At 39.1% G+C, this 26,209-nt stretch overlaps 1 protein-coding gene across 1 annotated transcript in view; it reads right to left on the bottom strand.

Moving 5' to 3' along the window:
* The window catches only part of RNF13 (ring finger protein 13), a 151,979-nt gene that overhangs the window by 87,000 nt on the left and 38,770 nt on the right, over nucleotides 1-26,209 (bottom strand). The window contains exon 4 of the mRNA XM_004472886.4: nucleotides 3,013-3,138. Coding sequence (XP_004472943.1) covers nucleotides 3,013-3,138 — 126 coding nt within the window. The remainder of the gene's footprint in view (nucleotides 1-3,012; nucleotides 3,139-26,209) is intronic.

The following is a 26,209-nucleotide window of genomic DNA, read 5'->3' as shown; positions in this document are numbered from 1 at the left end:
ACCTAATCAAAACTGTATGCAATCAGCAGTTTGGGAGGCCAGAAAATATAGTCACAGATTTCTGATCTAAAAATTATAATGATAAAGGTAATCATTCCCTTTGGGAAAAGATTCTAATTGTTTTTCCAAGAGCCAGGAGAGTTTATCCTTACCCATTCATACTTCCTTGATAGGCAATCCATAATTCTTATTTTTGTAAATTTATGTAACTTATATTTTATGTATTATGCACTGGCATGATTTAACTCTTCTTTGTAAGCCAAATCAGAAATTTTACATATCAGATGACACTGAGCTACTACTATATTACTGTGCGAATTGGCCAATAATTTAATTCCTGAAAAGTCAGAAGACTATTTGCCAGAAAGGCAGTATTTTATTTCATTCTACTCTTACTCTATTTTACAAAAGTAGTAAAAAAAAAAAAAAAAAAAAATCAAGAGCTAACATTTACTGCCTTCTTACTGTTTGCAAGGTACTGTTTGAAAAGCATTTAACATTGATTATGCTATCTGATCTTCACAACAATTCTTTGATGTAGGAAACATTATAATACCTGCATCAGGGGTTACATACTTGCCCAAGATGACACAACTAGTAAGTAATAAAACTGGGACTCAACGTATACAGCCTGCTTCTAGACGTTGTTTGTAATCTCTGTGTCCTCTCTGTATAGTGATGTCACATAAATTTAATATAACTGAGACAAAAACAGAAATCATTATGAATGACATGACTAAGGAATCATTAGACTCAAATGACTATAATATATTCCCACTGTATATTTTTGAAGGGAAAATATCAGTGTTAAAGAATACATACAACATACTAAAACCTTTATCCATTAAGACTGTCTAAATCTAGAATTTTTCAACATTTTCCATTCTAAGATGAGACTGCCTTAACTCAAACTTTGTTTTTATATGTACAGGTTTTTAAGACTTCATTATGAATATGAAAATATAAGGCTTACTATGACAATTAGACTTAATACAACTTTATTGATCATCTAATATATACAAACAATATGATAGAAATTGGATATATAAAATTAAATTATGAACTCTAAACACAGGAAGCTTACATATAAGTGAAATATAGATATAACAAAAATAGAAATAATGTGATGAAGCTTAATAAAGGAGGTATTTACGAAGTGGAAGGACGGCACTGAGCTGGAATGATTGGTTCTACTAGAGAGTGTAGAAAGGAAAGTAAGGCTTCCAAGCTGCCACTACGTGATAAAACAGCAGAAAAAGTGGCAGTGAAGGCCATCTTGGACAGAGATTTTGGATGAAGAAAATAGTATGTGCAAAAGCACATAAGTGTGGTCAGCATAGCACAGCAAACTGAGGGACTTCAAATATGTGGTATGCTTTAGATGGATATAAGCTTTAATAATATAAAAAACAAATATAGTAAATCAATGTAATAAAATTAATTTGTTAAAAAAAATATGTGATCCCAGTGCTTGGCAGGTGAAGCCGGGAGGAAACAAGAAGTCCAGGGACAGGAAAAAAAAAAAAAGTGGTATGGCTGGAGAATAAAATTTAAGGCAAGAGGTTGAAAGAAATGAGCTGAAGTGATGGCTAAATCATAAAACTCCATTAGAAGTACTCAGATACACTCAAGTGATATAGGAGGGCAAACAAGCCTACCTATTCATTCCTGAGTTGTGTTTTCATCCTCAAAAACAAATATTCGAGGACAGTATTTCCCGCAATTTTATAGGGAATCACCTCCCACCCCATCTAAAAAAAGAAAATTATACATATATATATTTTAAAAGGTCGTCTATATTTTAGTTACCGAAGATTGGATTGAGCCAGTAAATTACAGAGCATAACACAATGAACCTTGGAATCATCAGAATGACAATTTAATTTTAATTTCTTAGCAGCAATGGATTAAATGGTGCAGCAATATTTCATTTTGGTTGGAACAATCTGCAATTATTATATTTTAATTCTGGATCAAATCTTACATCAGTTTAAATTCTAACTACTATAAAAGACACATAAACTACTCTAAGGAGCAGAAAATTTACTGCATTTGACTTCAAGCTGTAATTTTTCTCACAATGAAAGGCAATTGAGAGTCTACATTTGGAGCCAATATGCAACAGTAACTACCTATTATTTACAAAGTGCTCTACATTTTCAAACCCTTTTCAAGTCATTATTTTATTCCTTTAATAAGTTTACTCTGAAGTGTCATTTCTTTCATGTTACTTGTAAGGAAAAGAGCAGAGACAAGATATAAGCATAGCATGAGTCAGGGCAGCCTTTCCTACTGAACAGAAAAATCATTTAAAATCAAGCCATGCAAAGTACATGAAATAATATCCAGTATCTAGCCTGTGAGATGAAGCAAAACACTAAATATGACACACAGGTTTGAGACAGTCCGGTAAAAGTTAACATCAAGGCTTGTTTTTATCTAAGGCCAATCTGAAAACTTGTAAAGGTGGTATCAAAAGTATGAAAAAACACAACATAACAAAACAAAAAAAACATACTTGTAAAGCAGCACTGGTGATAGATAATAAGGGAGGTACTATGGCAAACTTTGCTTTACTCTGAAATCCCAGCTTAACCCATTCTAGGGACACAAACTTTCTCACATGACAGTTTAGTAAAAAGAGAAATCTCAGTATCAGTGCAGTATGGAGTGTAGTATTGATGCTGGAAGGGTCAAGGTATAAAACAAAAAGTTGATGCTTCCATTCCTAAATTAGAGCAAGCAAAACTCTACTATTAAACCACAGCTCGAGGTACCAAATAGCCATCAGAAAATTCTTAGACCAATAGTAACTACTTATATTCTAGTCAACCTGCTTATTTTCAATCTTACTAAAATGTGAATCATGAAACTTACCATGTCTCCTTCTTTGAACTGGCTTTTTCCCCAAATAAATCCCCTTTATAAAAGCCAAGAGATTTCTGTTAATTTGCACTGGCAACCCTTAGCAAACTAATACAGAAATAAAAAAGCAAAAAAAGCAAATGGTACCTTTATATCAAAATTGCAATCAAGTCTTCTAATTAACACGATGAAAGTGCCTGATGAATTATCTTTTAGTGGTGGAGGCACTATAGGTTCACAGGCATTCTCTGGTTTTGAGTTAATCAGAAAACCCTGAAAAGAAATGACAATAAGTTATCTCTGTTTTACTCAATCAGTTCAACTCCTACAAACATCTTTTGAATTTGTTTAATATTCTAGATGCATTATCTTACAACTACAATAGTTCTAACCCTCCAATTGTTCTCAATCACAGAACTTGCAAAAATTTGGTTTCATATGTTTTTAGTTTTTTAAAAATAAGTTTCATCTTTTTAACGATTAACGTTTTTTAAAAAATCACCCATAAGCCCATCACCCCAAACACAGCGACTGTAAATATACTAGTACATTTTTCAACAATATTTCATGTTTCTAAACCATACAAATTCTTTTTTTTTTTAAGATTTATTTTTTATTTCTCTTCCCTTCCCTACCGCCCCTGTTGTCTGCTCTCTCTGTCTATTCACTCTGTGCTCTTCTGTGTTCACTTGTATTCTTGTCGGAGGCACCGGGAATCTGTGTCTCTTTTTGTTGAGTCATCTTGCTGTATCAGCTCTCCATGTGCACAGCACCACTCCTGGACAGGCTGCACTTTTCTTGCACAGGGCGGCTCTCCTTATGGGGTATACTCCCTGTGCGTGGGGCTCCCCTACACGGGGGACACCCCTGCGTGGCAGGGCACTTCTTGCACGTTTCAGAACTGCACGTGGGCAGCTCCTGGGTTTGAACGCTGGACCTCCCATGTGGTAGGCAGACACTCTATCCATTGAGCCAAAATTAACTTTTAACTTTCTTCCATGATATCAAAACAATTAAACTGTATGGCATTTCTAGGAATTTATCCTACAGAAACAGTAATATGGTATATAAAGGTATTTAAAGAAATATGTCATCACCACATGTACTAGAAACCATGCACATCAAGAAGGCAGTCGTTCATAAATGACAATGTATTTATACGGTAGAAAATAATATGGCCAGTAAAAAGAATGAGGTAGTTCTATATTTACTAAACTGAAAAGATGTTGACAAGATATATATTAATTTAAAAAGAAAATAGTAACAAAAGAAGAAAAATATTTTTAAAAATTTTAAAAAGAGGGAGAAAAAGAAAGAAAGAAAATACTAAGTTGCTTTCCCAGGAATGCAGGAAGGTCTGACACCAGAAAACATATTAGAATAAGATGTTGTATTAATAGGTGAAGACAGTAAAACCATAATTATTTCAGATGTAAAAAATTAATAAACACATTTAAAAAAAGATTGCTTCAGGCTCATAAGAGCCTTAGTTTCCATACAGTTTGTACTGAATGGCAAACTATATGAGTAAAATTAAGAAAAGTATATTCAGTGATAGAGTCAATGAAAAGGGTGAAAGCAAGGCAGTGTTACATATTTTCCTTAGTAAACATGCTAAAATGCAAGCAGGAAGAAAGGAAAAGAAGTAATGAGGGAAGCGGACTTGGCCCATGAATAGGGCATCCGCCTACCACATGGGAGGTCCGCGGTTCAAACTCCGGGCCTCCTTGACCTGTGTGGAGCTGGTCCATGCGCAGTGCTGATGCGCGCAAGGAGTGCCCTGCCACGCAGGTCTGTCCCCCGTGTAGGGGAGCCCCATGCACAAGGAGTGGCCCCATAAGGGGAGCCGCCCAGCGCGAAAGAAAGTGCAGCCTGCCCAAGAATGGCGCCGCACACACGGAGAGCTGACACAACAAGATGATGCAACAAAAAGAAACACAGATTTCTGGTGCCGCTGATAAAGATAAAAGTGGTCACAGAAGAACACACAGCAAATGGACACAGAGAGCAGACAACGGGGGGGAGGGGTTTGAGGGAAAGGGGAGAAAAATAAAAAAATGAATCTATGAATCTTAAGAAAAAAAAAAGTAATGAGTTGTTTTGTTAGCAAATGCCTGAAGTTATGGATTTATCATTAATAACTGCAGGCTGCTGATACTTATTGAACCACAGCACAAAGTACTATGTGTCAAACACTATGCCCTTGAAATGTACTAATTGTTAATCTTTGCAATAACCCTACAAGTTATTACCATTTTACAATGAGGATATGAAGGCTCAAAAAAGGTTAAGGAGGTTGGGTTACATGTAGCTGCATACAATCCAAGAAAGTCTGACATTAGAGCCTGTGTTTTCCACCACTAACCTGTTAGGCCTCCTCAAGACGAAATAACTAGGACAAGAACTAAACAAGCAACAAGAAGAGGAATGGACATTTACCAAACTGAACATACCAAAATATTAGTCTAAAAGGTAATTAAGGTAGATCTTAAAATTTGATATAAATACTTTGAACAACGATCATGTCAGTGGAATTTTTCTGTCCTAACTTTTGCATTCAAACATGGACCAAAGAGTTTAAGTGCTCAATCAGACTTCGATACCACCTAAAGGTGGTATCATATCACTACAAGTGTGATCTGATAGGAACTAGCACTGAATCTATTCTAGATATACTTCTATTGGTCCACGATAAAACTGAATTGGGTTTCTGGCAAACAGATCATACAATTTGTTTCAATAAATCTTTTACATATATTGCTACTAAGTGATATTTTCTGTCTTTTCAGTATCTATTTTTCAGGAAGTAAAGGAAAAACAGTATATTATCAATCTTTAAATTTGGTAATTATGAATTTGATGTGCATGTCTTTCTGCATATCACTGAGGAAAACAAGTATTAAGATAGAAATCTGAAGGTTACATCTAATTAGACAATATAATTGTTGCATTATTCAAAGTAGTAACTGAATATCATTCATCTTGAAGTTGTATTTTATGTTGTATATGCTGCTAAAATCTGTAGACTTATCTTCAATAGCTTCATAAGGTTGTACATTTTATTCAATTAATATTTGTTGATTATAAGATGTCATAAAAATACAATACTACATCAATAACTGAAAACATTAAAAGAATATTAAGAATTCTAAGTAGCATAATACCATTTAGACCAACTATGTAACTTTTAAAAATGTGCTATTCCTGAAAATGTTCAAAAAGTATTAGAAACAAAATGCGCCTCATGTTAATATTCTAGGAATGCCAAGGTTTTAATAATAAAAAAAATCCTGGACTATTATACTTGTTTTTCAAGTGCACTGAGATTTAAAAAGGAAAAAAGAAAACAGCATAAAAAATTATACAGTAATTGTATGCAGCTCTAAAATCACCCATATTAAATTCCTTAAATGAGAATTTTTGAATGATTTTTCTTAAAAGCATTTATTATTTAGCATTGATTATCTAATGGATAATATGCTCAATTTCTACATATAGCCATGACACAATAACAAGGGCTGGTTTTACCCTCCTGCCTTATGCAATTAGAAAACCAATCAAAATATATTAAGTAACAGTTTTTCAAACACTGGCGGTGTAGGACAGTGACTCTTAAGAAAAGAGAAACAAATGAAAGGAGCCTTACAAGTACCTTAGCTCACTGCCTGGAGAGATTCCAGGCCACTGCACACGGCAGAGGAACCCAACAGAACCTGGTGGTCCCAATGAGTTGAGGAGACAGAGTTCAGAGTTTTGGAAAGCTAAAGCAGCTAGATTTTGTAGCTTCCCCCATGAAACTGAGAAGCAGGGAGGAGGGAGTTGTAAAGGAAGAGGTCTCCAGATATCTGTAGACGGGTCCCTTTAGTCTTTGGCTGAGTAGTTTTCTACATGTTATATGTGGCAGGCATATAATCCAATGTGTGAACAAACTACCAAAACTAGAGAAAGAACCATCATAAATTATAACGAACAATCCCACAGGCTGGGAATAGTCCATGCTTCCACCAGCCCAAGTGGAAAACCCTCCTAACACACAAAGCATGAAAGAGTCCTCAGAAGGGTACTGCCTCATTAGTAGGTTAAACTAGACCTCAACTTGGGAAGCAAATGAAAATAAATCACAACTCATCAAATGTTGTGGGTCACAGCTAAATTAGTACTTGGAGGGAAATTTATAGCACAAATACCTGTATTAGAAAAAGAGGAAAGGTCTCAAATCAATGACCTCAATTTCCACCTAAAGAAACTAGAAAGAAAAAGAGCAAAGTAAACCCAAAATAAGGAAAAGAAGGAAATAGATGACAGCCCCTTTCCACATACTAGTCCTTTGAATATCGTTATGATTAAAGAGGTTTAAAGACTCAAAGAACTTGCCCAGTGGCAGAATCAGAATTTGAAGCTCAGTATCTCTGACCCAAAAACCTATGTTCTGCTTATCAAGTTAACATACTGCTCATCTTTACAAAAATAAGGAAAAAACCAAGATTAAGTTCCAAGTTGCCCTATTCTTAGTCCAACATTCTAATAATTTCAGCATTGTGCTAATATAATTACCTCTTCTATGACAAAAATTCATGTGTGCTTATTAAAATTAACACTTCTAGGGACAGAACAGTGAACCCAAAGGCAGCTGAGAATTGTGGTTAAGGGTACAAATGCAAGAGAGTCCTTCTGTGAGCTAGGGCAGATGTACATCACTATTGCAGGGTGATGGGAATATGGAGAAGTATGTGAAAACTACAACTGGTGTAACCTATAAACTGTGGTGAACAGCAATATTACAATATTCTTGCATCAATGCCAAAGCTGTACTGTGTTGATAATGGAGGTGTATGGAAAAAGTGTGCCAAATGTATGCTATGGACCATGACTGATGGTAATAGTCTGATGATATTGTCTCATAATCTGTAATAAATGTCCCACCAAGGTGTGTTGTATGGGAAATCTACATATCTGTATGATTGTTTTGCAAGTTTAGAATATCTGTAACAAAAATATATTTTTAAAAAATAGTATGGGTTGGGGAAAAAATACACCAAATGTAAGATAAGGACTATAGTTGGTAGTAATATTTTGATATGTTCTTGCATAGTTTGTAACAAATGTTTCACAACAATGCAAAAAGCTGGTGGAGAGGTGGAGTATAAGACCCCTGTGTAATGTTATGTATGTTTATTAAGTTCACAATCTTTACTACACACTTATTGTTTATGCAAGTTCATGTATAATGAATGATATACGTCAATAAAAATTTTTTTTAATTAACACTAACTTAACTCTTTTTTCTTCTTCTATTTTCCAATTTTCCTATTATCCCAGCATCTTTCATTAGATTGTATAATATCTGCAATGCAGTTTACAGATGAGTTTTGTTTCAAGTTACTTGAACTGTCGCAAGTTATCTATTATGACAACTAAACTGAAGTCTTAATCACAACTTAATAAAACTGAGGATTACAAATCACAAAAGCATCATCATCCCTGCCTTAGAGAAGAAACATAAGCTTCAAAAAGTTATCTTACCCAAGAACATTTAGCTGGTAACTGAAGGTAAAGGTAGTCAAGCCCAAAGCTGCCTGATTCAAAAAATTTTCTTTTCTCCAAAATGCAAAAATATATTTTGTTTTTCAAATTTAATATAAACACAAAAATAAAACAATTGAGGTGAGGCTGGTGAGACAGAACATTATTCTTCAATACTATTATTTCTTTTATTATTATAAATATTATACCATGCTAGAAATAATACACTTGGGGGAAAAAGCTCAAACCACTTAAAAAATAAATTAAAAGGTATCAAGAAGGGAATTGGTAGAATCAAATCGAAGAGAATTCTATATATACAGAATCAGTCAATGTAATTTTTACTTTACTTCAATACTTTTTATTCCAACTAACAAAGAGGTTAATTTTTTAGGATAAGGATTCCTGCTTTATTTAAGGATTAATTTTCAGATGTCACTGTAAAGCAAATTCTCTTAGCATTTACTATGATTATATATACCGAAAATTACAAGTGAGGTACCTGTCATAAAAATTTTATTTGGTTCAATGTGGGAGATGAAAGGTTAAAGAATATGATCAGACCAAAAATGTATACTGAATGAAAAGTAATAAATAATAATGCACAGTAGTGGTTCATGTTATGCTCCCACTCATTCCAATAACTGTTGACAGCTCTGCATCTCTGGTCTGTATGACCTCATTATGAAGCACTCCCTAAAAGAGACATAAAATATGATGAACTGGTCATCAGGTGTGAAGGTGAGCACAGGCTGGTTTGTCTCCAACCTACTTCCTCTCATCAGACAGCAAAATAAATCCTGACAACCTTAGGGTTTTATTCCTCACCTTTTCTCCAGCAAGCCTTTGAAGCCAAGCAGAAGACAGACAGCATGACAGTGACCCTAAGAATAGCAGAGGACAGGCTACCAGGTTCTTAAATTTTCCTTTTCATGCTCAATAAAGAAAACTAATGAACAAGTGAGATAGCAAACTGTTCAATATGCTTATGAACATTTTTGACATTTCCTTCTTCACAATTTGTTCCCAGTAGGTCAATATGAAGCATTCATTACAGTTTTAATTCCTTATTTTACTGATAGAAGGAATATTTCTCATTGAACAAATATTTATTGAACCCCTACTAAAAGTCACGTACTGCCAGGCATTGTTTACGGGCTGTGAAATAAAGATCCTGCCCTCAAGAAATTAATATTCTATGCCAAACACTGTCTTAGAAAGAAAGTTAAAGTACCTGTTGCTCACAAGTACTTTATAATTCCTAGTGTAACATTCCACTGCCTGGTTTTATACTTAACAACTTCTCCATTCATATATACTGAATATACCTCTTAAATCTACTCATACTGACAAATTTGTTCATATAGTACAAATATTTAATATAGTTAGTATTCACCTATTTTTTATGAAGTGAATCACTTCTTTACATAAAGAAGTCTCAAACTAGAAATTCCCTTAATATTGATGCAGTATCTCCAAAAGAGGAGATTTACTGAAGAATATCCTCATTATTAAAGAGATAATTTCAAAGGACTAGGGGAATCTATTCATTCGAGGCAGCTGCTAGGTTAAACCAAGACACATAAATAACTGGGCTGATGAGACGAGAAACCCATGCTGGAATAAGGTAGAAACCTGAACCAGTTTTAGTATTTAAATGAAAAACTGAACCAGATACTACCGTGGATTTTCTAGGACAATGAAGGAAAAAGTCTTTAAAGAAAAACTGAGATCCAAATGATCCTAGGTGATAAAATAACCTTTTCTAGCCTATGAACACATGTGAAATATGGGACACTTTGAAGGTTATTAAAAAAGCAATAATGAAAAAAGAAAAAAAAATCTTGGAAAAACACTGTAATTTGACCCAGAGTAAGGTTTTAGTTTAATTTTTAAAAAGCATAATTAGGGTTTCATTCCTGGAACGGTACATGAGAAGCTCCAAGGACCCACTCTCAAGGAAAAAACCAGAACTGGTGAAAAATACTTTCAAATAACCACTTCAAATCTCTGTAAATTGTCCAAGGGAAAACGCAAAGGAAGAAACATTTATTGAACAAAATCTACTAAATCTCAGTAAGAGTAGAAAAGTTTTTGGCACTTGAGATACAACCCAGTCCCACTACAACTACCGGCTTAACAAGATGAAAGTTCTATTCTAGATAAGTGTCGCTATAAGACAAGTTTCTCCCTCTCCTTAGCTCTTAGTCAAGGGATCCAGTATCTCACCATGAAGGGCAGACCACCAGTATTTCACATTCTCTCCAGCTCCATATTACAGGGACTAAATTTCTGGCTAATGGAGCCAAGAGATTGGGGGCTTCCTTCCTCTAACCAATAACTGGTCATAGGGTACAATGTCTACCCAAGTACAGAAGGCTGAGAACACTGGGGCTCCGATCACTCTCACCCACCTCACCTGGAATGCAGAGGTTCCACTCTGGGAGAGGCAAACCAAGAAGACCGGAGGCCATCACTGCCTCCCAATATCCTGCCCATAAAGCAGGATGTCAGTGACATATTAGAGCATATTTTTTTTATGCTGGGCAATGATCCAGTAGATAAGATTTGTAATGGAAGAAGCAGCATAGGGAACAGCAAATACAAAAGCAGTTTCCTGAATTCTAAGAAAGCCAATGAGGCATGTGCATATTGAATGGAGGTAAATCAGAGCAGAGGCTCAGAAATTTTGCCCAGGGGAGAAGCACTTCATAAGAACAAAGCTCTAAAGTAGGGGTTCTTAACCAGGGGTCCACGGACTCCCAAGGGGTTCATGGAAGGATTTCAGGGGGTCTGTGAGCTTGAATTGAAAAAGAAAAAAATCAACTTATCTTTATTTTCGCTGACCTCGAACTGAAATCTAGCATTTCCTTCACTTAAGAAGTATTTACTTCAGTTGACTGGCAAAAGCGTCCATGGAACAAAAAGGGTTAAGAACCCCTGCTCCAAAGCTCTCCCCAAAGGAACTCTTTTTGAAACAGCGGGGGCAAAAGAGACAGCTAAAACAACAACAACAAAAACAAAAAACAAAAAACAGAAACACCCTCTACACTCTCTTTCTTGAAAAGAGTGGATCCTCAATAGGAACAGAAACAAACCAAAATCCAAAGGGTCAAGAAAATGATCATATAAATGGCAAAAGTAAAAAATTTAATCATGAATCAAGCCCTAGCACACATTAAGACAATGAGTGGATGAGTGAGTTGTGGATGAGTGAGTTGCATAAACATATTTCCATTCTGTCTCCACTTTTGTTATGAATCTTGCTGATGAATCTACTTTATGTTGTTTTCCTCCTTTCATATTTCAGAGGTGTTTTATGGTTGTTTTTTTGATGTGGATATCACTAAGTTGATCTTTTAATAATCTGCAACCTGGTAATTTCTACTGCTGATGTTTTAATAAACTTGAAATGAGGGGAAAAAAAGAAAAATAAAACCTCTCCTGAGACAAGAACAAATCTTAAACTTTAATGCAGGAATGGCATCAAAAACTTTTCCTGCAAAGGAACATCAATCCAATTGGATCAGACTAAAATAATTTATTCTCCAGGGCATTGTTGCAAACTAACAGAGCAATCAGCCAGCAATTAATGTAGCCAAACACCTGACATGATACCAAAAGGCATACACAGTTTAGTGGGCCTCAAGTAATGAGATGAAGAGAGCCCTACGAAAACTACTATTGTCCAAGAGTGACTATGCTAAAGACTAAGACTGCACCCTCTGAGATGAAACAGTGGTGTCACACTATAAGAGGTTTCATTAAAATAGTCCAGCTAAGTTACTAAACAAATAAATAAGCAAACAACAACAAAGGTAAGCTTGGGAAGTGGGCTGGATATCAGCATCCACAGTTGCTACAAAATATCTGTACCGTCCAATTTTCAACAAAAAATATGAGACATACAAAGAAACAAGAGAGAGGTCTACACACAGAGAAAAGGTAGTCAACAGAAACTGCCTGTGAGAGGACCCAGATGTCAGATTCATAAAAAATATTAAAGCAGCCACTGTAAATATTTTCAAAGAATTAAAGGAAACCATACTTAAAGAACTAAAGGAAGGTATGACAATGTTTCATCAAATCAAGACTAATAACTAAGAAATCAAAATAATTGTTAAAAAATAACAAAGTAGACATTCTGGAGTTGAAAAGTATAATAACTGAAATAAAAAATTCGATAGAGGGAAGCGGACTTGGCCCAATGGATAGGGCATCTGCCTACCACACGGGAGGTCCGCGGTTCAAACCCTGGGCCTCCTTGACCCATGTGGAGCTGGTCCATGTGCAGTGCTGATGTGTGCAAGGAGTGCCCTGCCACACAGGGGTGTCCCCCTGTGTAGGGGAGCCCCACGCACAAGGAGTGTGCCCCATAATGAGAGCCGCCCTGCAAAAGGAAGGGAAGCCTGACCAAGAATGGAGCTGTACACACGGAGAGCTGACACAATAAGATGACACAACAAAAAAAAGAAACACAGATTCCCGGTGCCGCTGATAAGGATAGAAGCGGTTACAGAAGAACACACAGCCAATGGACACAGAGAGCAGACAATGGGTGGGGGGGAGGGGGGAGAGAAATAAACAAAAAATAAATCTTAAAAATAAAAAGAAGGAAACTTTCTCAATATGAAAAAGTGCATATATGAAATACCTACAGCTAGTATATACTCAATAGTGAAAGACTGAAAGATTTCCCGCTGTGATCAGAAACAAGATAGGGATGCCCACTGTCAATATTGTTATTCAATATGGGTGCTAAGATTCTACTTGGAGCAATTAGGCTAGATAAAGAAGTAAAAGGCACCCAAATAGGAAAGGAAGATGGAAAACTTTCAGTATTCACTGCTGATATGATAATGTATCTAGAATCTCATAAGAAAAATTTGCAAGAAAGCTACTAGAACAGACAAATTCAGCAGTGGCAGGATACAAGATTAATATACAAAAATCAATAATATTTCTATATACTTCTGATGTGCAATCTGAGGAGGACATCAGAAAAACAATTCCATTTACTATAGCAACTAAAACAATCAAAAAATTAGGAACAGGATAACCAGCAAGATGGTGACAGAGTAAGGAACTCCTAGAGACAGTTTCTGCTACAGGGCAGTTAGTAAACACCCAGAGCTCTCTGGAGCTAGCTGAAGCACCTGTTTGGGGGGTCCAGGAGACCAGAAGAGCATCCTGCAACATCCTTGAAGGAATGGAAGGAGGAGACTGCCCATCTGCAGAGATGATTCAAAAGGAGAGCACTCCACACCACGGAGGCAGGTACCCATCCTCCACTGGAGAAACAAGCTGCCTCGGGAGCTGTTCTGTGGCTTGAATTAAAAGCTCCACTTCCCAAAAATGGGGAAGGAAGAGATGGTTAGGCACCAACTTCACCTACTGATGAGTAATTTCAGTGGGCTAAAGTATAATACTAAGAACGGCTAAAGTTTGAACCTCACCAAGTCAGAAAGTTACCTGTAATCTTAACTCCACGCCTGACATGAGGGGAAGTAGGGCAGACTAAAAATCACAGTGTTGGTAGGGACTAACTTCTTTCCATCCAGATCAGATTGCAGCTCTAGCTGAAGCCACAACCCTGCCTCCCACAGGGAGGAAACTGGGGGGACCTGCACCAGCCACTCTGGGAAATTACCAGCCAAGTCTCAGAGGCCCATGATTGTCCTACTTTACCAGCACAAGCTGCCCCAGAGTTATTCAGTGGCTGGAATTGGAAGCTCCATTGACCAGAAACGGGAGGAGAAGACAGTGGGCCACCCATTTCAACTACTGATTAGCAGACTCGGCTGACCAAGGAATAACCCTAGGAACAGCTAGGATGTGAACCTGTCCAAGTCAGAAAGAGGCTGGTGGCTGCCATTTCAACTCTGCTCCCAGTATGAGGGGATGTTCAGCTGACTGAAAATCACAGTGAGGTAGGAACAGGTTTCTTTCACCCAGATTGGGCTGCAGCCCTAGGCTAGGTTTCAGCCCCACCTCTGGCTGGGAGGAGGCTGGCAGGCCCTGCGCCAGCCTATGCAGGTAACTGCAGGTAACTTTGGCTGGCACGGATTGAATAATTGAAGTCTACCGGTCATCTTGGACCTGCACTGCACAGATTGATCCTCACACCTGCAGCTCCATCCCCGCCCCAGGCAGGGGAGAAAGGGGCATAAAGCTTCATCAGTCTCTCTAGGCAACTACAGTCAAGGCATGCATGGCTTGGATTATTCCACACAGCTGTGACTCTGTCCCTACCCCTGGCGAAGGAGAAAGTTGGGAGAAGCTTCACTGGACCTGGGGAAATGAGGGCAGCTTGAGCCTCCATAGTTTTTAGCACCAACTCCATCCTTGGCTCCTATTGCACAACCAGCAAGGAAGAAAGGGAAGGAAGCCCTGAACTAAGGAAAAACCTGCACCCAGAATAGTCTAGAACACCAGATGCCAAGACACCAATAAAAAATTACAATCCTTACCAAGAAACAAGAAGATATGGCCCAGTTAAAGGAAAAAGATAAGCCTCCAGATGACATAAAGAAGTTAAGACAACTAATCAAAGATGTTCACCCAAGTCTCCTTAAGAAATTCAATGAGATGGCTAAAGAAATTAAAGATATTAAGAAGACATGGGGTGAACACAAAAAAGAATTTGAAAGCATACATAAAAAAAGAGCAGATCTTATGGGAATGAAAAGAGCAATAAATGAAATTTTAAAAACACTAGAATCATATAATAGCAGATTTGAGGAGGCAGACAAAAGGACTGGTGAGCTTGAAAGTGAACATACAAAAGAACAGATGAAGAAAAGAACAGAAAAATTGAACAAGGTCTGAGGGAAATAAATGACAGCAAAAGATGTGCAAACATACATGTCATGGGTGTCCTAGAAGGAGAAGAGAAGGGAAAAGGGGCAGAAGGAATATCTGAAGACATAATGGTAGAAAATTTTCCAACACTATTGAAGGACAAAGATATCCATGTCCAAGAGGCACATTATCCCATTCAAAAAAAATCTGAATAGGCCAACTCCGAGACACATAATAATCAAAATATCAAATGCCAAGAGAGAATTCTGAGAACAGAAAGACAAAGGCAATGCATAATATATAAGGGATACCCAATAAGATTAAGTGCTTATTTCTCACCAGAAATCATGAAAGCAAGAAGACAGTGCTATGATATATTTAAGATACTACAAGAGGGAAGCGAACTTGGCCCAATGGATAGGGCATCCGCCTACCACATGGGAAGTCCACGGTTCAAATCCTGGACCTCCTTGACCCATGTGGAGCTGGCCCATGCACAGTGCTGATGAGCGCAAGGAGTGCTGTGCCACGCAGGGGTGTCCCCCTGAGTAAGGGAGCCCCATGCACAAGGAGTGCGCCCTATAAGGAGAGCTGCCCAGTGCAAAAGAAAGTGCAGCCTGCCCAAGAATGGCGCTGCACACATGGAGAGCTGACACAACAAGGTGAAGCAACAAAAAGAAACACAGATTCCCGGTGCCACTGATAAGGATAGAAGTGGTCACAGAAGAACACGCAGTGAATGGACAGAGAGAGCAGACAACTGGGGAGGGGAGGGGGGGAGAGAGAAATTTAAAAAAAATAAATCTTTGAAAAAAAAAGAAAGATACTACAAGAGAAAACTTCCAGCCAAGAATCTTATATCCAGGAAGACTGTCTTTCAAAATTAAGGGTGAGATTAGAATATTCACAGATAAACAGAAACTGAGAGAATTTCAAACCAAGAGATTGGATTTTCAGGAAATAATAAAGGGTATGCTTGAGCTTGAAAAGAAAAGACAGGAGAGAAAGGCCTGAAGAGAGTCTAGAAATGAAGATTATATCAATGAAAGTAACAAAGTGTCAAAAGAGTTCTGAAAATAAAATATGACAGATAAAACTCAAATAGTCAGGAATAAACTTAACCAACAATGTAAAGCACTTGTTTTCAGAAAACTGCAACTCAATGTTGAGAAATCAAGAAAGGCCTAAATAACTGGAAGACTATTCTATGCTTATGGTTTGGAAGACTAAATATCTTTAATATGTCACTTCTACTCAAATTGATATACAGATTCAATGCAATCCTGAAAAAATCCACCAGCTTTTTTTTAATTGAAAACACAATTATCAAATTTATTTGGAAGGGTAAAGTATCCTAAATAGTCAGAAATATCTTAAAAAGGAAAAGCAAACCCTCATCTCCAGACTTGAAATCATATTACCTAGCTATAGTGATAAAACAGCACGGTACTAGCATAAAGGTAGACACATAGACCAATGGAACCAAATTGATGGTAGAGAAACAGAACTCACATGTATGGTCAAGTGATTTTTTAATAGCCTGGCAAATCCACACAGCTCAAGCAGAATAGTCCATTCAACAAATGGTGCTGAAAGAACTGGATATCCACAGCCAAAAAAAGAAAAGAGGATCCCTATCTCACACTTTATCCAAAAATTAACTCAAAATGGATCAAAAAACCTAAAATAAAAGAACCATAAAGTTTCTAGAAGAAATTGTAAGAAAATATCTCCAAGACCTGGTGGTAGGTGGTGGATTCTTGTAAAAGTTAAGAGGAGGACTGAGATGGACTACTGATGTTTAATGTATGCAGAAGTGTCAATTAGCTTTACTGTAAAAGTGTGGAAATGTATAGAGGGGACGGTAACAAATAGTGAACAACAGCCAGTTTATAAAGGTGGATGTGGCTGAAAATGGTAGTCTAGGTATGTAATTGACATGCCAATTGACAGAATGCTAGAGAATAATCTAGGAACTGAATAGCACAGTAAAACCAAGAGTGGATGAGAATTGTGGTTGACGGTACAGATGCCAAGACTGTCTTTTGTGAGCTAGCGCAGATGTACATCACTATTGCAGGGTGGTAGGAATGTGGAGAAACATGGGAAAAATACAACTGGAGTGACCTATGGACTGAGATTAGCAGTAATAAGATAATATTCTTGCATCTATACCAAAGATGTACTGTGTTGATAATGGGGCAGTATGGAAGATGGGTGCCAAATGTATACTATGGATATGGTAACAATCAGATGATATTATCTTATCTGTAACAAATGTTCCACACATATGTGGTGTGTTGATAGAGGGGTGTTGTTTGGGAATGCTGCACAAGTGCATGATTGTTTTATAAGCTTACAACTTTATCATAAAAAATATATTTATTTTGTGTGATCTATGCATCTTTAAAAAAAAGAATAAAAAATAAAGTGAAATATATATATATTTAAAAAAATAATAATAGTGTGGGTTGAGGGGAAAATACACCAACTGTAAGATAAGGACTATAATTAGTAGTAAGATTTTGACAATATTCTTTCATAACTTAGGACAAACTTCTCACAGCAATGCAAGGTGTTGGTGGAGAGTTGATATATGGGGCCCCTGAATGCTGTTATGCATGTTTGCTTTGCAAGTTCACAACTTTTACTATACATTTATGGTTTATGTATGTTCATACATAAATGATATAAAGATAATAATAGAGTGGGTTGGGGAAAAATACTTTGGTTAGTAGTCATATTTTGACAATGCTGTTTAATCATTAGTAAAAAATGTTCCACAACAATGCAAGGTATTGGTGGTAAGGTGAGGTATGCGAGTCCTGTATGATGTTATATATGTTTGCTTTGTAAGTTCACAACTATTACTATACACTTATTGTTTATGTATGAGTGATATACTTCAATAATTTTTTTTAAATAGTGATTAAAAAGTAAAAAAAAAAAATTTAGGAATAAACTTAACCAAGGACATAAAGGCCCTGTATTCAGAAAACTACAAAACATTGCCAAAAGAAACTGAAAAAGACTTTCAAGTAAATAGAAGCACATTCCATATTCATGGATTGGAAGACTAAATATCGTTAAGATGTCAATTCTACCCAAATTGATTTACAGATTCAGCACTATCTCAATAAAAATCCCAACCGCCTTTTTTGCCGAAGTGGAAAAAACAATTATCAAATTTATTTGGAAGGGTTAGAGTCCCCAAATAGCCAAAGAGGTCTTTAAAAAGAAGAACGATGGAAGTGGCTGTGGCTCAATCAGTTGGGCTCCTGTCTACCATATGGGAGGCCCTGGGTTCGCATCCTAGGGCCTCCTTGTGAAGGCAGGCTCACCCACATGCCGCGGGGAGCTGCCCAACCTGTAGGCGCCACAGAGAACCAACTCAGCAAGGTGACCCAACAAAAAAAAAAGGGAGATAAGCAAAAAAAAAAACAAGAGTGTTCAGCAAATGGACACAGGGAACAGACAGCATGCAAAAAGCCACAAAGTGGGGGAGGTATATATTAAAAAAAGGAAGAACGAAGTTGGAGGACTCTCACTTCAGGACTTTAAAGCATATTACAGGGGAAGCGGATGTGGCTCAAATGATAGAGCATCCGCCTACCATATGGAGGGTCTAGGGTTCAATCCCCAGGACCTCCTGACCCATGTGGTGTGCTGGCCCACAAGCAGTGCTGCCGCATGCAAGGAGTGCCCTGCTATGCAGGGATGTCCCCTGCATAGGGGTGCCCCATGCTCAGTGAGTGCGCTTTGCAAGGAGAGCTGCCCCGAGTGAATAAAGCACAGCCTGCCCAGGAGTGATACTGCACACACACAGAGCTGACGCAGCAAGATGACGCAACAAAGAAGAGACACAGATTCCCAGTGCTGCTGGATAATGCAAGCGGATACAGAAGAACACACAGCGAATGGACACAGAGCAGACAATGGAAGGGAAGAGGAAAGAAAGAAAGAGAGAGAGAGAGAAAGCGAGCGAGGGAGTAAGCAAGCAAGCATATTACATAGCCATAGTGGTAAAAACAGCATGGTACTGGCATAAAGACAGACACATTGACCAATGGAACGGAATCGAGAACTCAGAAATGGACCCTCACACCTACAGTCAAGTGATTATTGACAAGGCAGTCAAGGCCTATATCCAAAAGAAAGAAAGAAGACCCCCTTGTCTCATACCTTATATAAAAATTAACTCAAAATGGGTCAAGAATCTAAATATAAAAGCAAAAACCATAAAACTCCTCAAAAAAAATGTAGGAAAGCACCTTCCAAATCTTGATAGGCAGCAGTTCTTAAACTTTACACCCAAAGCACAAGCATATCCAATAAAGGTTTAATATCTATGATATATAAAAAGACCATACAACTCAATAATAAAAAGCAAACTACCTGATTAAAAAATGGGAAAAGAAAAAAAAATGGGCAAAAGACTTGAAAAGACAACTATCCAAAAAAGAAATACAAATGGCAAAGAAACACATGAAAAAATGTTAAACATCACTAGTGATTAGGCAAATGTAAATCAAAACTACAATGAGCTATCACTTCACACCTATTAGGCCACTATTAAGTCGGTCTGTAAATGTTGGGGAGGATGTGGAAAGACAGGAAGGATTATTCACTGTTGGAAGGAATGTAGATAGGTACAACCACTGTGGAGGACTGTTTGACAGTTCCTAAGGAATTTAAATATAGACTGGCCATGTGACCTGGCAACACCATTACTAGTTATATACCCAGAAGAACTGAGAGCAGAGAAATGAACAGACATCTGTACACCAATGTTAATAGCACCATTATACTATATTGACAAAAGGTGGAAACAACTCAGGTGTCCATCAACGGACAAATGGAAAAACAAAATGTAGTATATACACACAATGGAATATTATGCACCAGTAAGAAGAAATTAAGTCATAAAGCATATGACAACTGGGATGAACCTGGAGGGATATTATGTTGAGTGAATCAAGACAGACACAAAAGGACAAATACTGTATCACTGTGTTACTATGAACCAAATACATTGCGTAACATAACTGTATGAGTCAAAAAGAATTTTTATATGTATCCAGTGCATATAATTGAGAAATCTGTTTTTATTCCATTGTATTTTCTTTTTATTTTTAAATTATTGTGTATACTTTTAATTATTAAATGTACATAATAAAGTTAAAAAAATAATTAGAATATAGGTCACCAGAAAATAGAAGGAGGGTAGAGAATGGAAAGCTGAAGGTTAATCTGTACAGAATTGTTTAAAAGGTTGTAAATCTTTGTAAAGGAATAGAAATGGTTAATGCATATTATGATGTTTGTAACTAGCAGTGCTATTATTATATGGGTATGACAGTGGTTGAAAAGGAAAGTCTAAGATCATGTATATTACAAGAAGGAAAGCTAAAAACTGTAACATGGGACTGAATATAATAATAAAACCTCATGTAAAACACGAATATGGGTGAAATTGCATATATAAGATTATTTTCACAAGATATACAAATATAAAAAAAAAACTACTGGGAAACGGACTTGGCCCAGTGGTTAGGGTGTCTGTATACCACATGGGAGGTCCGCGGTTCAAACCCCGGGCCTCCTTGACACGTGTGGAGCTGGCCCATGCGCAGTGCTGATGCGCACAAGGAGTGCCGTGCCACGCAGGGGTGTCCCCCGCGTGGAGGAGCCCCACGTGCAAGGAGTGCGCCCGTAAGGAGAGCCGCCCAGCGTGAAAGAAAGTGCAGCTTGCCCAGGAATAGTGCCGCACACACTTCCCGTGCCGCTGACGACAACAGAAGTGGACCAAAGAAACAAGACTCAGCAAATAGACATAGAGAACAGACAACCGGGGGAGGGAGGGCGAATTAAATAAGTAAATAAATCTTTAAAAAAAAACTACAACTATAATCTGTCCACACAAAAATACACTTTAAATACAAAGATACAAACAGGTTGAAAGCAAAAGCATGGAAAAATTATACAATGCAAACAACAACTGTAAGAAAGCTGGAGTGTCTAAAACAATATGATACAAAATAGATTTTAAAATGAAAACTGTTAAAGAGAAAAACAGATGCAGGGATAAAAAGGAACATTTTATAAGGATAAAATGGTCAATCCATTGGTGTGGTGGTTTGAAGGTCTATGTATCCCAGAAAAATATGTCCATAAATTTGATACATTCCTGTGAGTGTAAACCCACTGTAAGGAGGAATTTTTGATGAGGTAACATTAGTCAAGGTATGTCCCACATCAATCAGTATGCATCATAATCCTAAGACTGGTGTCCTTTATAAGAGAATTAAATTCAGACAGAGAGATGGTAACAGGAAGAAAGAAGGTGAAACCAACAAAATGAGAAGAGAAGGAAAGGACCAGAAGATGCTGCCACGTGCCATTCCACGTGACAAAAGAGCTAGCCCCAGAATGCTGGTCTTCAGGTGGAAAGCATCATTTTTATGATACCTTGATCTGGACATTCTTTAGCTTCAAAACAGTAAGTTAAATTCCCACTGTTTAAGCCAATCCATTTCATGGTATTTACGAAAGAAGGTAATTTGCACTATCCCAACACCTACCACAAAAAGAAAACTCCGTGAATTTCTGGGGGGGGGGGAGGTGGGGGGGCAGGATTCTGTCGCATCTGGATCCCCGGTTTTGTTGCTATAGCTAAACCCCTTTACAAAGTCCTCACAGGCCCAGAAAAAGAACCCTTGTCTGGAGTATAACTCAACAGGAAGCCTTCAAAGAAATTAAAAAACAGCTCAGCCGGGCCCCTGCCCTAAGACTTCAGGATGTATCTCAGGACTTTAACCTGTTTGTGTGTGAGGAAAACAAGGTGGCCCTAGGAGTCCTCACTCAGTCAGCCCTTGGCAGAGACCTACTGCCTATCTATCAGAACGGTTGGATCCTGTAGCTGCTGGCTGGCCTCCCTGCCAGAGAGCTTTAGCAGCAACAGTAGCCCTTGTCAAAGAAGCCGACAAGCTCACTCTTGGGCAAGCCATTCATGTCATAGTGCCGCATGCTGTCACCACTTTACTGAACTCATATGGTCACCGTTGGCTATCCAACCCCAGGCCTACTCATTACCAAGGCCTGCTTTGTGAAAACCCCAAGATAACAGTACAAACAGTGCACACCCTGAATCCTGCCACTTTTCTGCCGACCAAGAGAGGAACTCCTAAACAGGACTGAGCAAAGTAACAGAAGACGTGTATGCCAGTTGCCCTGACCTCCTGAACAGGCCACTTCCTCACCTAGACCAAACCCTGTTCACAGATGGCAGCAGTTTTATCAGAGATGGAGAAAGGCTTGCTGGATACGCAGTGAGCACGGGTGAACAAGTAGTAGAAGCAGCTCTCCTACCTAAAGGGTGGTCTGCACAGTGAGCAGAACTCTGGGCACTAATTCGGGCGCTACAATTGGCCACCGGGCAAAGAGTAAACATTTACACTGACTCTAAGTATGCATTCACTACTGCACATACCCATGGGGCAATTTATAAGGAGAGGGGACTCCTAAATACAGGGGGGAAAGAAATCAAAAATAAAGAAGAAATCCTTCAACTATTGGAGGCAGTCCGGAAGCCAAGCCAGGTTGCCATCATCCTTTGTCAGGGACATTTGAAAGGAATGGAGGCAGTTACTAAAGGAAATATACTAGTTGATGCAGCAGCTCAACAGGCAGCCAAAGAAGCCCTCAAACTGCAAGTCCCATCACCGGTGCCTTACCTGCCCCTTTTTTAGGATAACACATTGAAAAACTAAACTATACCCAGGGGAACAGGAGTGGGCAAAGAGAGAAGGAGGGCACCAGACCCCAGAGGGAAACTGGCTACTCCCAGATAGCCAAGTCTTTATCCCAAAGGGGGCCGCCTACACCCTGGTTCAACAATACCACCAGCTCACCCACCTGGGAAAGACTGCTTTAAGAGCCCTGCTCGAAAAATATTACTACATTGCCTGGATGACCTTGCTCTGCATCACCATTAGCAGCTGTTGCCAAACCTGTGCTAAAAACAACCCCTTCCAACGTCCCCAGGCCCCGGCCAGCATCCAACACACAGGAACTGCCTCTTTTGAACACTTAGCAACGGACTTCACAGAAATAAAACCAAGTCGAGGGTACAGATACTTACTAGTAATAATGTGCACCTTCTTGGGCTGGGTCGAAGCCTTCCCCACCCACACTGAAAAAGCAAGAGAAGTAACTAAAGCTTTACTCCGAGAAATAGCTCCCCCGCACGGGATACCCTTGTCCATAGGCAGCGACAATGGTCCGGCTTTCGTAGCAGCCATCATCCAAGAGCTAGCAAAAATGTTAGGAATTAAGTGTTAGGAATTAAGCATATAGGCCGCAGAGCTCAGGGAAAGTAGAATGCATGAATTGAACCCTCAAAACCACCTTAGCCAAGTTCTGTCAGGAAACTGGCCTCCCGTGAGCAGATGTGCTCCCATTAGCTCTCCTTAGAGTCAGATGCACCCCCGGGCCTCAGGCTATTCGCCTTTTGAAAGTCTGTTTGGACGACCACCCCCAATTATTCAAACCTTCAAGGGAAATCTCAGACTCCTAGGAGAGACTAGGCAGGATTCCACCCTCCAGCAGCTGGGAGAAACCCTGGCCAAATATACAAATCTGTCCTGCCTCAGGATCCCATCCCATTAGGCCACCCAGTACAACCACACTTACCCAGAGACCTAGTTTGGGTAAAAGACTGGAAAAAGGAGCCTCTCCAGCCCACCTGGACAGGCCCACATACTGTTATCCCTATAAACCCCATTGCTCTCAAAGTTTCAGGTACTGCCCCTTGGATTCATCATACTAGAATTAAAAGGGCACACTCCAACGAGAAACAAGAGAACTGGACAACTCACCCATACCTGACTGTCCCTTGAAAATCCACATTGCCCGGAGCCACAGAGAATTGCCATCACCTGACTAGATGGACTCCTGTTCCCTTTGGTTCCTACTCCTCTTCAGACTGCTCAGCTTGCTGTTTGGAACTGGACTGGCAGCTACAGCTCCCAGAGACTGGAGTGTAGCTGAAAGGACACTAATCTTAATAGCGTACTTCTGTCTTATAGGATGCTTTGCTACTTTAAGTTGTTTTTCTTCACTTGGCTTGGGGCCACCACCAACCCCTACACCCCCACTGTACTGGGTACGACAAGGCCACAGTATCCACTGCTGTACAGAGGCTAACACAGCTCAAGAGATAATGGTCTCCTTTAGCTATCACACTCATGTGCCAGCAAAATGTTCCTATGTCCGAACTGTTACCCTATGTTCAGAAAACTGGCGAAAGTTCTGGACAGGCACAATGAAACACTGAGCAACTGCAAAATCTGGGGTAACCCAGCGGAAACTATATGCTGGACCTATCTCCCACAAATAGGCACATCCAATGGGGGAAGTGTGCAGGTCCAAGCTCGGGAAGAAGTCTTAAAAGAGGTCCACGTCAAACTCATCCAACTAGCCAAAGGCCCCAAATATCAATATCAGCAGGTAAACCTCACAGGACTCCACCAACTTACTCAGCTTGTAGCCCCCGTTTGGCAGGTGGAGTGGCTAGTCAACACTACTTATACCCTCCTCCTTAACCCTTGCCTGGATGCCAACATGTGTTGGCTGTGCCTACCCCTCTAGAGAAAAACCTTTATAAGCACCCCATCTCCTCCAGGGTGGAACTCCAACCAAATCGTAACTAAAATTAGAAATGAAGTCACCCCTATTGGCCCCATGGCCCTCAATGTCTGGCTAGTTCTCTCAGAAGGCAATAAAAACAATATAACCTGCTATCTAGGTAAAAACTCCGATCTAACATCAGAATTGGTTGGGACCATCCCTGTAAACTTACGTACTGCCAATAAAACCCTAGCAAATAACTTGACCTGGTGTAAACTCCCAGGATTGTTCTTCCTATGCGGAAGCACTACATATAGATGCTTAGAAGCCAACTGGGGGAAGTGGTCTTGGCCCAATGGATAGGGCGTCCACCTACCACATGGGAGGTCCACAGTTCAAACCCCGGGCCTCCATGAGCAGTGTGGAGTTGGCCCATGCGTATTGTTGATGCGCACAAGGAGTGCCGTGCCATGCAGGGGTGTCCCCCGCGTAGGGGAGCCCCACGGGCAAGGAGTGCGCCCCGTAAGGAGAGCCACCCAGTGCAAAAGAAAGTTCAGCCTGCCCAAGAATGGAGCTGCACACAGAGAGCTGACACAACAAGATGACTCAACAAAAAGAAACACAGATTCCCGGTGCCACTGATAAGGATAGAAGCGGTCACAGAAGAATACAGCGAACGGACAGAGAGAGCAGACAACAGGGGGGAGAGGGGGAAGGGGAGAGAAATAAATAAATAAATCTTTTTTTTAAAAAAAGAAGCCAGTTGGACAGGGAGTTGCATCATGGTGTTCTTAATACCAGAAGTGTTGGTATATATGGAAAATGAGCTAGAACAATCCCTAAACCTGCACCAAGAGTGGGCCAAACAAGCTCTGCTCACCACCGCCCTTACAGGAGCAGGTATAGCCATGGGAATAGGAACTGGACTGGGAAGATTAGGTTCTTTCTTCACCTTTTATTACAAACTCTCCCAAGAATTAAATGAGGACACAGAATGAGTTGCAGACTCCCTAGTCTCCTCCCAGAGCCAAGTCAACTCACTAGCTGCAGTAGCCCTGCAAAATAGGAGAGCCTTAAACTTATTAACAGCAGAAAAAGGAGGAATATGTATCTTCCTCTGGTAAAAATGCTGTTACTACATCAACCAATCAGGAAATAATTTATACCAAAGTAAAAGAGCTAAGAGACTGGATTCAGAAAAGAAAAAAGGAACTAGAGGAGTCATGGAGCTGGACAATGGTCCCCTTGGCTCCTGCCCCTAGCAGGTTCCCTAATCACTTTACTCATGTTAGTCACATTTGGTCCCTGCATAATCAGTGACCTTATCAGATTCAGTGAAACAACAGTAACCCAGAGCAAAGGCAAGCGTTCTGGCCCTAAGAGAATATAAGCT

Source organism: Dasypus novemcinctus, chromosome 4 (assembly GCF_030445035.2).
Source record: "Dasypus novemcinctus isolate mDasNov1 chromosome 4, mDasNov1.1.hap2, whole genome shotgun sequence".
Classification (NCBI taxonomy): Eukaryota; Metazoa; Chordata; class Mammalia; order Cingulata; family Dasypodidae; genus Dasypus; species Dasypus novemcinctus.
This window is presented reverse-complemented; position numbering and strand designations above follow the sequence as displayed.